Genomic DNA, 15,693 nt, shown 5'->3' with positions numbered 1-15,693 from the left:
GTTTGGGAAAAGTGAGGCCTAGGAAGGTGAACCACTTGCTCAAGGCCGCAGGACAAGCTCTGGCAACATGGCCCGGCACGCTCATCGCTGCCTGCGGTCTGAACACCAGGCCTCGTGCGCCGCCGTGGGTCCCCTGGGGGCCAGGAGACACACGGCAGGGATCCAGGCATCCACAAGAGCCCTTGGTTTTGGGCAAACACAATTCCTCCTACACACATGCACCCCACCTTTTAAAAGTGGGCCTGAGTGTAGACGAGGTTTTTACCATCGTGTATTCGTTTTTGTCATTGTTTTCAGTGAACGGATGTCACACAGACAACTGCTGTCACACGGGGAACAATGAGAGGTTTTCAAGATCTTTTGACGAACCCTGGCTGTGAGCCTGCCGGCGCGCTCTTGCCTTGTCTTCCATGCACTGCCAGCCTAGCTTTACTGCCTGGAAACAAATCCTGAACTTCAGCCCCTGTGGGCCTTTGCATGTCTCTTTCCTTAGACCAATGTCTTTCCCTTTCTCCAAATACCCGACACCCACCCCCTACTCGCTGTGCTGTTCCCCTCAGGCCCACACAAACCCTAAGTGCACAGCGCGTGCATAGCCCCTTGCCTCAGTTTCCCCTTTCACCAGGTGTCCCCTTCCGAGGAGACACCCCTGGACACAGTCCTTTCTCAGAGGGCCGGCTGGGCTCTCACTCACCCGCGGGCAGGGTTGGGCAGCCGGGGTGCCCCCTCACCTGGTGGACGAGGCTGGCTCCGTGGTCTGTCGCTGCAGCCGCGTGTGACGCATGATATGCTCCTTGACTGACATCTGCACCTCGGCCGGGATGTCCGGGGACGTGTGGCTGATCTTCACGGCCGTTTCCAGGAAGCCCAGGCTGCTGGGGTCCTTCAGCTTGTCCGCCATGTTGCCTTGGGAGCTGGGGCTCTGGAGAGCCTCCTCGGTGGGGTCAGCAGCGGACGAGGGGCTGGAGGTCTCCTTGCTCCTCCAGGGTCTCCAACACAGCTTCCAAAAGAGAAAGAGAAAAACTGCCACCAGGGCCACGCCAGACACGATAACCACCACAGCGAGGAGGTAGACAGAGGTGCCTGCCCGCGACATGCGCCGGGCAGGGTGGGGCAGAGACAGACAGAGGCAGGGAGGGGGGTGGACAGTGTAGGGAGAGGGGGCACACAGAGGGGACAAAGACGGAAGAAGAGAAAAGAGTGGTCATGAGAAAACCCGCCAAGGCAGGGGGAGACACGGTCTCAGGCTGACCCGCGATTGTCCGTTCGGTGCTGTCGCCGCAGCCTGGTGTCACCCTCAGCCCGATCTCCCCAGCATCCCCTGCCCCCATGCCCTGCCAGCTTGGGGAGAACCTGGGCTGCTCCCCTACTGCCTGCTGCTATGTGCAGGGGGAAAGCAAAGCAATTTCAGTCGCAGCAGCCTTAGCAAATGTGCAAACTTGTGAAGCGTTCCTGTTTGGATGCTGTTTGCATTTCTATTAGTGCTGTTACTATGGCCAGACTTCAAGCAGAGTCATCTCTATTCCCGGCTCTCTCCCTGAACAGGCTGTGAGGCTTCAGGGGGCAGAGGCTGGCGCGCGTGCCCATCCTCTTCCCTGCCCTGTCCCACCACCCCAAGATCAGGGCAGGGGCAGAATGAACATGGAGTTGACTTCAAGGGGCCGAGGGGGCCGAGCACATCCCTTGAGGTTAGGGCTCAGCTGCTCCTGCACTCTCAGAACCCTGCACATTGTAGGGGGCAAGAAACACCTGCATGAAGGAACACGACATCTGATTCCCACCGTGTATTTCAAAGCCAATACAGACAACCCCCAGAGCTGTCCCTATCCGCCCCAGCAGCTATGCCAGAGCTCTGCTGGGGCTTTGGTGTCACCGTAGGTTTGGAGGCACGCACTCACTGCCCCAGCCCCAGGCCACCCCCAGGTGCCCATTATCCCCAGGAGAGCTCGAGCGAATGCCTCCCTTTCAGAAAAATTATTAAAAGAAGGCTTTCGCCTGTCATCCATCCCCAGATCTAGCAATGAACCTTCAAGTCAAGGCTTCTTCCAGCTTTGAGGGGAGAAGTCAGAAGGCTCTGAAGCACTGGTTTCCCTGGCAGGTCCCCCAAAAGGTCACCTGTGGACAGGCCAGCAGGAGAGCTCAGTTAGGCTGTCTGCACAGTGACTGAAACACTGAGAGACCACACAGGCATCACGCTTACTGATCCAGGCTTCTGCAGCAAAGGCTGTGATGTGGGACCTGTTCTGAGCTCCTGCCTGGGGTGGGGGTGGGAGAGGTTGGGTGGAGAAGGGGGGACAGGCTGGAGGATGGGGGGACTGGTCACACCCTCCAGAGGGGGCATCCTCTCTGGCTCATCCCTCCTTCTCTGTCCCCTGCCAAGTGTGTGGGTTTGCATCCTTTGCATGAACCTGTCCCAATACCTAAAAAATGTTTAGGAATGAGAGTGAGAAATGGCCCCCCAAGTGCTGAGGGCAGGCTGGGCTTCTCAGGTAGCCATGACAGCCCAGAGGAGGGTCCTGCCTGCAGGCATCAGCTGGTCAGACTCAGAGCCTGGACCTGGGTCCAGATGTCCACGGGCCAGCCTGGCACTCTCTCTACTGTCTCAGCCTGTTTGTCCCTGATTAAACTGTGGGCTGCTGTGACCCTCTGTTACTCCTGTTTGTCTGACTCATGGCCTGGAATGGAAACTGGCATATGGGAATGAATGAGTGAAGGAATGAATGAGTGGCATACAGAAGAGCTGCAATTATCTCTCATCTCGATGAAGTTCAACCAGGACTTCCTAAGCATTTGCCATGTGCCAGGCTTTGAATTAGACCTGGGGTGTTAAGAAGCCCAGGCCCCTGTGGGGGCATGCTGGGGGCTCTCACAAGCCCCGGGGGCCCTGTCCCACCTCCAGGGGCAGCTGAGAAGGCGGTGGGAGCATCAGCCATGCTCTCCGGGGAGCCAGCACTGCCTCCCAACTCCCTTGTTGCAGGTTATTTTCCCAGGGTCAAGCTACACCTCCATGAACAGGGAATAATGGCAAAGAATCCTCAAGCCCTCACCTCCTAGGCCACTGTCCACTGTCCCCTTCCTCCTGCCCAGAGACACTAGAGCCTTTCCCGGGCCAAAGGGGCTGCGGCCAGTCCTTCCCCGACACTAACTGCCAAGACCAGGAGCCCCAATCCTAAGTTAACTTGCAGACTAACGGTCTCCAGGCTTGGTGTGCATGCACTTGGCGGCCACAAGAGGAAAAGATACAGCTTATTTTCATGTTCCTTTATTATCTTAAATATAAGAAATCAAAATTTTAATATCCAGGTTGGTAATAATAATGACATTTTATTGTTGGACTCGGCCAATTTACCCCACATTAGTATGTGCAAGATTCCAAGTGCCTTTTCCATATTCACTCATTTACTCCTTTCCAAACTGAGAAGTGCAATACTATCCTCACTGTACAGACATGGAGCTGAGACCCAGAGGGTGAAAGAGACTGCCCGGGTCACAGAGCCAGGAAGAGGTAGAACCAGGGGCTACCCTAGCCAGTCTGGCTCCAGTTGGCCCTACATGGTCACCCCTTGAAGAACACAAAAGAACATACATTGGAGGTGCAAAAGCCATTTTGTTTATTGTTGCTATAAGTTCACACTCCACATGGTTTGGGGACTATTTCTTCAGGGTCCTGTCCCATTGGGATCACCAGGAAAGCCACAAAAGACACACATGCCCTTATTCTAAGTATCTGGCTGTCTCCAGACTCCTTACATCTGTTCTGTAACAGCCGGTTCTGGATGCATTCTCTGAAACATGAGTCACCTTAAAACAAAAGGTATTTCTAGGCTTTGCTTTCCTTTGATCATACATCTTACTTGCTCTGGTAATAATTAGAATTTTAATGAGGGGGGAGGGGCATCCAGAGAGCGTAGGGTGCATTTAAATGTTCAGCCTTACAAAAAACTGAATCCATAAATAAAAAGAGGGGTGGGGGAAGGGAGCAGGTCCTTGGCATGTCTGCTGTTTCCATCACATCTCCACGGGACGCCCAGCTATTGCTCCCTCCAGGCTGAGGCTAGGAAGGCAGGGGGTATGGACTATCAGGAATCAGCGCCAGTGCTCAACACTGCTTATGCAAGACCACAGAGCCCTTCCTAGGCCTGGAGAATCTCCTTCCAGGACTAGGAGAGCCTGGGCTTCCGACACCTCACAGGCAGGCAATGTAGGAAGAATCAGTTCTGAGCACACAGTGCATCACCCCCAGGGGGGTGCAAGGTGATGACAAGGCTGGTAAGAGAAGAATCAGGTGGCGGTGGGGGGATCACTGCTGAGAATTTAGCCCCTTCACCATCACGACAAGTGTCTTTGAACTCAGACAGCCCTCATCCCCTGGCCAAAGATGCACTGAGGCTGGGAAGGGCTGCAGGTTCCCATATATGACCTAAGGGCTGTGCAAAGGCCCAGATGGCCCAAGACGTGTGCCCTCCTACCCTGGCCTCGCTAGGGCCAGCCCACCAGGACACGCTGTCTCCTAGGAAGTCAAAACACCTTCCTTGTTTGCACCTTGACCCTGGGGAAGGAGGCAGCCATAACTTTGGTGGGCAACTCCACCACCTTTCTGAGTCCCGATCTGCTCCTCTTCCTACTTATACCATGCACTTGCTTCCGGACAAGGCGCAGGTAAGCCTCAAGGTGCATCGAAAAAGAGAAGGGACTTCCCGATCATTAGTATTCTCTCTCTCCTTTCTTCCGTCTTTATTTCTCCGTCTGCCTCACAACAGAAAGCAGTGTGGCCCTGAAGTCCGACTGGGCTCATTCAGTATCCACCTGCGCTGTTCTAAATCGTGTGCCTTAGTTTCCTAAAATGGAGATAATTATAATATCTGCCTCATAAGGTCACTGTGAGGTTTAAGTGAGACCAAAAGTGTATCCGAAGTGCTGAGGACAGGGCCTAGAATATAATAAGCAATGTAGTAAATATTAGGTATTTTAATTAGAATTACCTGTGCCAACTCTGGGTTTGAACATCTCTTAGTTTTGAAATTTTTTAGCAGGCAGATCAACTGCAAGGCAGGAGCACTCACAGAGAGATTTAGCTCTATTATTACAAACCAAGAGCAATCTCACCGGCAGAGATAATAGTAGCCAAGGCTCTGTGCATTTCAGGGCATAATAGTGCTCTATTAAAGATCACACATCTGCCAGTTTTCTGTTAACCCTCATTTGTTCGCTACTTTCTCAGTTGTTTTGTTGTTACCACCAGCCAGCTAGTGAGTTCCAAAGGAATGAGAAGAAACCTAGGGAAGAAACACCTGCACTTGAGAATATCCTATTCTCTTGCAAAATATTCCTGGAAATCGGGGGTGGGGGCGGGGGAAGATGTGTCCATCACTCAGTGTTAGCTGTGACACATCTCCTTTCAGCTCTCAGCGGGACTTCGGTATTCGTGGACACCTGGTTTGGGAAGCCATCGTAGCCAAGTGTCCGGTGGTCTCTGGGAAAGGAAAAAGTCAGGGAGGCAGGCTTTGGATGTGGTGCGGTGTACAGAAGCATGTGGCTCCTATCCCTGGCTGGGGAACTGGACTTTCCCGTGGTGCTCAGAAACAGGGCGGGCGTCCCAGGTGGGCACCAGCAGCAAGACGACCACAGAGCACGCTCCATCCGCACTGCTCTCTGACTGTGACCTTGAACGAGTTGCTTAACCTCTGCACACCTTAGTTTCCCCCTATTATGCAGTGAGGGGTCTAATTATTCCTGCCTTACAGAATCATTGAGAATATTAAAGAAGCTGAAACTTAGAGCACAGTTCCTGGAACACAGTGAATGCCCCCAAAACGTGAGCTGCTACTGTTCTTGGTGTGTCGCTTTGGTGGATGGTAATGTGCAGTTTCCTGTGTGCAGAACAGCCCCAAAGCTAGGCCCTTGGTGCAGGGAAGGTCAGACCCCAGATTGGAGGTAAAACATCTGAGGCTGCCCAGGTGCTTCTCTCCTGGGGAGTTATGAGCCCCTGAAGCCCATCAGGGCAGCACCAGCTTGGCACCTGAAATGAGACTTCCTGGCAGGGTGGGTGACATGCCAGGGCCTCCTTCCTCCCTAGAAGATGTAGGGTTATTAATTAGCAGCCCTGGGCTTTCTTATCTCCCTCGTGCCCCCTCCTGACGCTCCCACCCATAGTGTTACGGTCCATCAGCAGTTCTTATTGCTGGCTATTGTTCCCATGTTTCTAATGGGCTCCCATGTCAGGAAAAATCCATTTTCTAACAGTCACCAGCATTCTCACTAACAGGTTGTGATTGAAAAGATAAACTGGGGAGAGGAAGACAAAAGAGAGAATCATTTTCCCTGCTCATCCCAAAGCCAGAGAAGGCTGGCTTCAGGGCCTGGGGCTGCTGGTGGCCCCTTAGAAATGGAGAAGGCTCAGGCTGTGCCCAGCAGGGGCTGCCTGGCTGAGCTCTTGTTCAGACACTGATGGAGACACAGACAAAGCATAGCCGAGACCGGCAAGCAAGCAGCACAGAGGGCCAGGAGCCTGGGGGCAAAGAGACTGGACAGAACCATTAATATCAGGGCCGGCGCTGTGGTGCGGTAGGCGAAGCCTCTGCCTGTGGCAACGGCATCCCATATAGGCGCCAGTTCGAGTCCCGGCTGCACCTCTCCCAATCCAGCTCTCTGCTATGGCCTGGGAAAGCAGTGGAAGATGGCCCATGTCCTTGGGCCCCTGCACCCACGTGGGAGACCCGGAAGAAGCTCCTGGCTTTGGTTTCAGATTGGTCCAGCTCTGGCTGTTGTGGCCATTTGGGGAGTGAACCAGCAGATGGAAGACCCTTCTCTCTCTCCCTCTTGCTCTCTGTAACTCTACCTTTCAAAACAAACAAACAAACAAACAACAAAGAACCACTAACATCAATAGTGCTATATTATTTGTTGTTTATTTCTACCCAGTAAGCATCGTGCCCCTTATGTTATCTCACTGCAACCGTAAGAAACGTACTCACCTCTCTGGGACAAAGAAATCAAGTGCATGAATGTTAACTAAGTAATAATTACTGCAAGGGTACAGAGCATTAAGTATTTAGGCCTTTCGAGGCCAAAGTCCAGGCTCTTGAACCAGGTATCCATGGGGACGGGTGGTTGAGGTTTTGGTTAGCTGTACTCTGCAGAGGGCGGGGGCCTCCACCACTCTTCGGCCTGACCCTCTGAACCTGGAGACTCAACCCCTCTGTCCCATCTTTCTTCTCTGGAAAGTGCAGACCCAGCAGGTTCCCCGCCAGCCACCCAGCAAACAACTGGGGGCCCACGGAAAAGTTCCACCAGAGATGTACCTGGGGAGCCCTTGTGTGAGTGTGTGTGTACATGCGTGTGTTGGGAGAACAAGGGTTGTGTGGAGTGAGGCTCACAGACATGGTCAATTAACAGCAAGCTCTGCCATGGCTTGGAAATTCATTAGGAGAGCTGGGTGTAATTAAATTTCAGGGGTGGGGGGAGGGGGGGCCTTTGCTGCCTCTGCCTCTTTCAGATATCCAGGCTGAGCTACCGATGAGGCTAATTAACAGAGCCCAAACAGAGAAGGCATTAATGCTCCTGGAAAGGCCGTGATGAAGAGAGACAATGCCGCGCTAATGACGGCCGCACCAAGCTTTACGACTTCGGCCCGCTTCTGCCGTCATTAGGGGACTCGGAGATAAATGGGACACTAATGTGGGGTGTTATAGCTCACAGGGCCTTGGCACTAATTTCGCAATTATTAATATTATGATTTAGGCAGATGGTAGCTGTACCTTTCTGTCTGATTGGCCAGGGCACGTGGGCCTGTGCATGTGGGATGGAGGCCGGAGCAGTGGAGGAGAGGAGCAGACAGGAAGCCAGAAAGAGCCTTTGCCTTCTGTGCTCCTCTTCCTGTTCACCCCTGCAACTAGTGACAGGACCAACAGGCAGAGAGAGACCCCTTCGCCCCCAGAAGACAGAAGGGAATGCCATGCAGAGTCACCATGACCCACGGCACCCAGCTGTGGCTGCCCTGCTCACACCTACTGCCAAGACCCTCTGGGTGCAGCTCCCGGGTGTGGCCAGGACCTTAGAGGTGTCCCTTCCTAAGCAGGACTAGCAGAGGTGCCAGCTAGCTGGGCCAGGACTTTCTCTTACTCTGCTCCCCCAGCACCCGCCCCACTCCTACACAGACCCCAGAGAAACCTGGCCTGACCCATGTGCCTCACGGCCAGTCCTAATCATTTGGAGGGTATGGTTCACCCCCAACTCTGCAGACAAGGCAGGCAAAGCACAGTTAGAACCCTTAGAAGACCCCGGCGCCATGGCTCAATAGGCTAATCCTCCACCTGCGGCACCGGCACACCGGGTTCTAGTCCCGGTCAGGGTGCCAGATTCTGTCCCAGCTGCTCCTCTTCCAGTCCAGCTCTCTGCTGTGGCCCGGGAGTGCAGTGGAGGATGGCCCAAGTGCTTGGGCCCTGCACCCACATGGGAGACCAGGAGAAGCACCTGGCTCCTGGCTTCGGATCAGCGCGGTGCACCAGCCGCAGCGGCCATTGTGGGGTGAACCAACGGAAAAAGGAAGACCTTTCTCTCTGTCTCTCTCTCTCACTATCCACTCTGCCTATCAAACAAACAAACAAACAAAAAACAACAACAAAAAAACACAAAAAACAAAACAACAACAACAAAAAAACCCTTAGAAGAGAACATATCTTCGCTGTAGAGTTTGGAGGGATAGAGGAGACCAGAGGGCTCACCTCACTCTAAGCCCCCTTACAGGGTGAAGAGGACTTCCAACTCCTAGGTACTAGACTTTGTGTCTAGAATCCTAACGCTCAGAACACACTAGAGTCGGAACATCAGCTCTATGGCTGCTAACGCCACAAAGAAGGCGAAAAGGAGTAGCTGATTGTTCAGCTATGGAAGCTTTGTATTTTAAGAAAACCTTGTACACTTAATTTGCCAACTCAAGCAAGTAAAAAAAAACTCATCTCTGTTGCAAAAAGCCAACTTCCCAAGCCAGATAGCTGAACCACAAAACAGAGTCATGGGCGAAGCCCACAAACATCACATCTCCTGGCAATGGGTCAGCTGGAAGGTGAGCATGGGAGGGGCCGGGCTGCGTGGTATCACCCATCAGGTTCCTGCATTTTCTGGAACACCTCTGGACCTCTGCTTACTACCCTGTAAGCCCAGACCACACACCAGCCACACCTAAGTCGATGCAACTTGACCTACGGAAAAAGTTCATTCACCTCCAGGGCCAATGCCTCAAAGAAAGGTGGCAAACTGACAGTATCCACTTGCGGGGCTGAGGGGGAGGTTATTAAATAGAGGAAAGCGGACCCTTTTGCTTTACAGTTTTTGAAGCACAAGGCAGCTCGCTTTTAGTTGGGACAGTTTGTGTGTACAGCTCTTTCCAAGTCTGGGTCCGATTAACTGATATTTCTGGTGCAATTCCTAGCACAGACCCTGCCAGGTAGGGAGGGCTCAGTAAACAACAGTGCAGTCTGGATCTTGATCAAGACTCTCAGCGTTACTAGAGACTTGGAGCAGGAAGAAGGCAGGGGGAACGAAAGGGCCAAGGCACCTGGATATTTTTCAGGAAACAAGGATCTGGGATGCCAACGAGCAGGCTGGGAAGTGGGAAAATCCTGAACCCCACAGCATCTCTCCAGACCCTGTGCTCACGCAGATTCTCAAGGTCCCAAAGCCACCCTCAACCACTTTCTTCTGCTGTGATTAAGAATCTCCTTCTGTCTCTCCTATCCCTTTCAGTCTTCCAGCCTGGCCCCAAGGCTTCCTGGGGCTTGTGACTCAGCAGCCAAAGTTAAAGTTCCCCAGGGCTGACAACTCAAACTTGCCTCGGAAAGCAGCCTGTAGGGCAGGCATACTGATTCATCAGGGCCGGCTGGCTCTCGCCCCTCAGGCTTCTCTCACCCTCCGCCTGGCCATCCAAGCCTGTGGTGGAGGGGAAGGGGCATGCCGCTGGCCAGCGCCGCCCCCATGCCCCCATCAGGATGTGCTACACACATACTAACCCGCAACACTCTCCAGCAACACCCCCACCCCCGACACCTCTGCCCTGGGCAGACAGGAGAGGCAGCTTCTCACCCAGGTGAAACTCCACAGGTGTGTCTCACCTGTCTCACCTTCTAAGCTCTGAGGGATCCAGACCAGCACTGGTGATGTTTTGTTGGAGGAAAAGACAGAAGGGAGCAGGAGAGTCGGGGGAAACAGGAGGTGACTCTCTCTTGGGGAAGCTGTGACTGGTGGGTACGGGGAATTGGGTGGTGTCCAGAGGACCAGTCTGATAATATTTGCTGGGCCTGACGTGCGCTGACAATCTCTACGAGGGAAAATCAAGCTCCACAACCTCCATTACAGTACTGCCCCTTGAAAGTTCTTTTTTATGTCTACCCTCAGTCTCTTCTGCTGCAGTAATCAACCCACTGACAGATGAAACGCTGTCAGGGCCGGAGAGAAAGCAGCGCGCCCTACACCCACCGGGCAGGGCAGGACACGGCCCCTCACACAGGCAAGCATCATCTGGACCCTCTGCCCCTTCCCTAACCCAGAATCCACCTCTACCTCTGACCTTTAACCTCCTGTGACAACAGGGCCCTAGAATCTGCCGACGCTGGGGCGCTTACCCTACCTGTACCTGCTCCGGTAACCGCCTCCCTTGTCCCCTGGCTGCTGGCCCCTGGGGAACCCCGTAGGGACCGAATTCCCGCCTCTCGCAGCCCCCTCCTCCCCTTCCCGCTCCAGCGGTGCGAAACCGCGGGGCGACTCCCGGAGACCCCTAAGCCCAGCAAGGCTGGAGGGACAAGGAGGGGTGCAGCCTGCGGAGCCTCCAGGAGCCCCGGCGCCTTGGTCCCGGCGGGACCTCCCCACCCCCACGCCGCATTCTCTCCAGGCCTCTCAGTGCCCCCAGGCCCTTCCCCCACCCCCGGCCCCCGGAGGGGACGCGACCCCCTACTCTCTCCTGCCCAGGTCCCTCCAGACACCAGGACAAAGGAGCCGCGCTGCGGCCGGCGAGCGTGGTGCAGCAGGTATACGCCCGGGGCCGGCCGGCCGCCACGCCGCCGACCCTCCGCAGCTCCCGCCGCCAGGGCGCGACACGCCATTGCCGCTGTCGCGACTCCCTGGAGACGTCGCAGCTGCGCGCCGGGCCCCGGCCCCACGGGGCTCGGGCTCGGGCTCGGGCTCGGGACTCACCGGCTCCGGCGAGCTCGACCCGGCTCGGGCTCCCGCCTAGACCCGGCGGCCGCTGTGGGCTGCGCCCGGCGCAGGGTCCGCCCGGCTCGAGCAGGAGGCGCCTTCTTGGCAAAGTCGGCGAGAGGCACCGGCTCAGTCGCGCACCGGCCTCGAGTCCGAGTGAGTCAGAGACGCGGGAGCGAGTTATAGGGGCGCGGGGGGTGGGGGAGGACGCCGCGACACCCTCCCCCACCCCGCCCCCCGCCGCCCCCGGCGGAGACGCCAGAGACTGGCCGGGCACAAAGACCGCGTGCGCGCCGCAGACCCAAGTTTCTCCCGAGGAGACCCGGGGGGCCCGGCCCGTGACCACCACCGGGACCGACCGGCCGATAAACCCAGGACCGAGGCACCCCGAGGACACACGCGTTCTTTAGCTCGGGATGGACTCGGTGCGCCGACCCTTCCCCGGACAGGTCGCCGGCGGAGAGAAGCGAGGGAGGGAAACTGAGGCTCAGGGGGCACCGCGTCCCCGGAGCTCAGCTTTGCGGGGGAGTTCGGCAGGGGTCCCACGAGAGGGACCGCGAGCTGTGTCACCTAGGTCCCCTTCGCATCACCCCTTGCTTTGCGGGCTACTGGCCAAAGGGCTGGCTGAGGAGGGTTCCGCGAATCCAGAATCCCGAGCCGGAGTTCCTTCTAGGTCCCGGGGTCCTCGGGGCCGGTGCTTTAGGGGTCGGAGGCTCCAGGGTAAGGATCCAGGAAGGGGAGGGTCCCGGGTCCCTCGGTACCTGCGTCGGCCGCGCTCGGACTGCGCTCCGGGGGCTGCAGCTCGAAGCTCCGACAAGTCTCCACGTCCAGCCCGAGAGGGGGCGGCCGGGCCCGGCACAGCGAAGCCAGCACCGCGAGCGCCGCCTGGCACCGGGGCCCCCCGGCCTCCCACACGCCGGTCATGCCCGGGACACCCAGGCCTGCCCCGCAGCCGTTTGAACCCGCGCCGCGGCCGGACTGGGGCGGGGCAAGGCGGCCGGGTGAAGACCCTGCCCACAGCGGCCCCCTGCGGCTCTGTGCTGCTTTTAATCACTTCTCCGCAGGGTCCCCGCCCCTCACGTGGCATCCCGCGGCAGCTGGCTTGTCTGGCGCCTCCCGGCCGCCCCCCACCCCCGCTCAGGGACCGGCCCGAGGCTTGGCGGATTAGAAGCGGGGACCGAGGAGCAGGGAGGTCTGGGGGTCGGAGGGTGCTGCCCCACATCTTGGAAAGTACGAGGCAGAGGGAGGAACCGGGGTCCGGCTCCGTAAACCCTGCCTGGTGCGGCCTTGGGCATCGCCGAGCCTCTCCAGAAAAGAGGTATGATTATGAGCGCTTCTCCGGCTCCCTCGAGTTACCCAGGCAGTGTTTAGGAAGACACTGGGTGAACTGTCTCCTGCCACACGAGTGGCGCAAAAACACAGGAACCCGCCCCCCCCCCCCAGGCGAATGAGGGGGATCCCGGCTGGGAGTGGGAGGACCAGACCGAGGTCCTCAACGGGAGGAGTTGGTCAGAGGTGTCCTGAGTCTCGGATTCCTGAGTGGAAGACCCCCAGGTCTTCTGGGCCCTGCAAACTGTGCAAGGACTTTCTGAGCCCCGCAATTCTGCGGTCCGTGGTACCCGCACGTTGCCATGGAGACAGGAGGCCGCGGCCGTCTCTCTCCATGGCAACAGGAGGGCGAAAGTTTCTAGTAGGAATGGGGGGCATTTGAAGAGGGCGCTCAGTTCCCGTCCGATCCACCTCTCCGCATCAGTGCCACACCTCTGGAGATCCTTGGGCACCACAAGGGCCAGTAGGCCTGAAGCCAAACAGAAGGCTTGAGGCTAGACTTGAAGATGAGCCTCCCCCCAACACCATGGCCCTGGGATGTGGGGCCCAGGAGCATAGGTCGGGGGAGGGTCTTTGGGCTCTGCCCTCCCTCCTGGAAATCTGTGAGCCACTGCTGGCACTAGCACTGTCAGGTACTCCACCTGTCCTCTGTGAAGCCCCTCCTTCCATGGGCTCACCTGAAGCTCCCAGAGACAAGAGGGGAACTTCAGCAGGAAGCCCCAGAAGCTGCAGAGCTCCTGTGTGCCCAGGTGGCTGGTGGGGGAAGGAGGGTCTTTCCTCCTAATTAACGCACTAAGTGGAAGTGGCTTGGGCAGTGACTCACATTCTGAGTGGAGGAGATTCCGGGTCCCAGCTCCCGGCAGTCTCCACAGGGTGCCATCTGTGCCAGCTGCACCTGCCAGCCCTTGGACTTACAAGCCCCGGGCAGAGAGTGCTCTGGGCGCCAAAGGCTAAGCCGAGACACCATAGGACCCTGGCTTAGCCGGCTGGGCTTTCCTCCTGGGATGGGTGCCCTGGATCTGTCCGTGGTGCTGAAGATCCAGTTGGCGCAACTATCACGTGGACACCTGGTTGGGCTAGGAGACTGCCCAATTATGCAGGTTCATAGCCTCCACCCAGACCCCTGGCACCTGCCTTTTGTGAGGTCTGAAAATTCAGGTGGGCAGGACTGAGCAGGTATTACCCAGTGACAGGATGCAATCCAGGCCACCTTCCTGAGAGTGGCTCTGGGTTGCAGTTCCAAGATCAGATGAGGTTCTGGCATCTCCACTTGCCTAAAAATCCACCTGAGGAGTCCAGGGGCCCCCTCACTCCCCATCCACCATCCACTGCAGCGAGACAAGAACCTGGAGGCCCCTGGCCACATGCTGATTAGCAGTTTTGGAAGCCACGGGATCATGTTTATGTAAAATAGAAATGGAGACGAACTGCTCTCTGCCCGTGTTTATGGCAACTCTGTCACTCCGCGGCGATTTCTCCCTCCCCCTCTCGAGTTCCTGGGGAAATTCACAGAACAAAGCGCCTTGTTTTGCCTTTGCAGAGTATGAAAAAAAAAAAACACGGGACTGTTCCAATGGCCCAGGCCTGTGATGCAGGGAAATCAATATTTTGCTTACATCGAGTGGGGGAATTTGCATTTAAACTGAAGGCAAAGGAGCCTGTTCGGAGCAGAGCAGGTGGCAGGAGCCGAGAATTAACAGATAATTTCTCATTGTTCCCGGATTCAACCTCCACACTCGGCAGGCGGTTCTGCAGCATCTCTGATGCTCCAGCAGCAGCTCTGGACCTGGTGTTTCTCAATCTAACAGGGCAAAGGATGTTCCGCCTTGACAGGGCTGCAGGAAGGGGCCCCAGATCAGTCAGTGGCTGTTGGATTTGGAGTGTGGGAGTGAGGGTGTGTGTGAGAGAGGCAGAGATGAGAGAGACAAAGAAACAGAGTCAGAGATAAGAGAAATAGAAAAATGCAAACACAGAGGCAGAGGATGAGACAGAGATACAACTGTAGGAGATGCAGGGAGAGATGCAGCGGCAGATCTGTGAAGGCACATGCATTCCCAGAGAGACACAAAGAAGTACTTTTTTCTTACATGGAGACAAGGTCTCAGCCTAGTTGTCCTCTCCATTTCTACCCCTGCCTCCAGGAACCATTATGATCATATAACCAGTCATGACATAGAAAAAATCCTCACGTCAAGATGGAAGTTTTCCTCTCCAGACCTTACAAGCCCACCCGCAAAACACATACATCCTTCTTTCCTTGGGAAAACATCAAATTCAGGCTCCAGGGACTGGCCAGACCCAGAGGGAGGAGGTAGGAAGAAGGAGAATTCTTCTTCTTCAAACCTGTCTTTCAAACACCATTCCGAGTCTGGGGTTGGGGTTGGGAGGAGAGAAAGGGGAGCAGAGATGGTCAGTATGGAGTGATGGCGAACAAGGGCATTGGACAGGGCACCAGGAAGCCTGGCTTCCAGACCTGGTGCACCAAAGCACTTGCCCTCTCTGGGCTCCACTGTCCTTATCTGAAGTTGGAGCAGGAGCTGCCTGTGGCTTCTCCCAGCAACAACCCTTGAGGATTTTAAATGAAGCTGGAGGAGAAGGGGAGACAGGAGGCACTCAAAGAGCAGACGTTGTGGTTCTGAAGAAGGGGGTAGTTTTCCAGATGCCCCACTCTGTTGTCTCCCCCCCCCCATTGCCCTCATTGTATCCACAGCCCAGGGCTGGAGCATCCCGAATCTTTGGCCCCCAGGGCAGACTGCTTTGAAGCAGGGAGAGGGAATGGAGGTGGAGTGGGAGGCAGAATGAGAGGGGGTTTGAGGCAGACACCAGGGACCTCCCACTCCTATGCCCTCCTTTCATGAGAAATAGCCAAAGTGCACACCCTGTGCTCCCCACCCCGAGTCTCTGTCCTTAGGGAGGAACCCACCCTGCTCTGAGCAGTTATGTCCTGTTGAATTATGCTTCAAATAAAATAAATGAAAAGCAAATAATTTTTTTAAAAAAATTGTGAACCTTGGTAGGAAATTGCTAATGCTGTAGGCGGGAAGAATGAGCTCTTTTGACATGAGCTGATGTGTCATATTGTCTTTCCATCTCAATGCCATTTCTAAATAGGGAGCCCTTTCCCCATCCCTCCTCCCTGCAAGCCCCTAGCAGAGATGTGAAGGGAGCAGCCTG

General features: G+C 56.0%; 1 protein-coding gene across 5 annotated transcripts in view; it reads right to left on the bottom strand.

Moving 5' to 3' along the window:
• The window catches only part of SYT6 (synaptotagmin 6), a 60,473-nt gene extending 48,203 nt beyond the window's left edge, over nt 1-12,270 (bottom strand). For 3 of the 5 annotated variants that reach the window (XR_007923500.3, XR_007923501.3, XM_051856141.3), the window contains exons 1-2: nt 11,952-12,270; nt 732-1,083 (exon numbers count right to left, since the gene is read on the bottom strand). Coding sequence is in view for 3 of the 5 variants with exons in the window: in XM_051856141.3 (XP_051712101.1) it covers nt 732-1,083; nt 11,952-12,114 (515 nt within the window). In the remaining 2 variants the exon portion in view is untranslated. Of the gene's footprint in view, nt 1-731; nt 1,084-11,187; nt 11,328-11,951 lie in introns of those variants that run through there. The other 2 variants (XM_051856140.3, XM_089336996.1) reach the window with 2 other exon arrangements.
• Between the last annotated feature and the right edge of the window lie 3,423 nt (nt 12,271-15,693).

Source organism: Oryctolagus cuniculus, chromosome 7, assembly GCF_051225735.1.
Source record: "Oryctolagus cuniculus isolate XC-2025 breed Fujian yellow rabbit chromosome 7, ASM5122573v1, whole genome shotgun sequence".
Taxonomy (NCBI): Eukaryota; Metazoa; Chordata; class Mammalia; order Lagomorpha; family Leporidae; genus Oryctolagus; species Oryctolagus cuniculus.
This window is presented reverse-complemented; position numbering and strand designations above follow the sequence as displayed.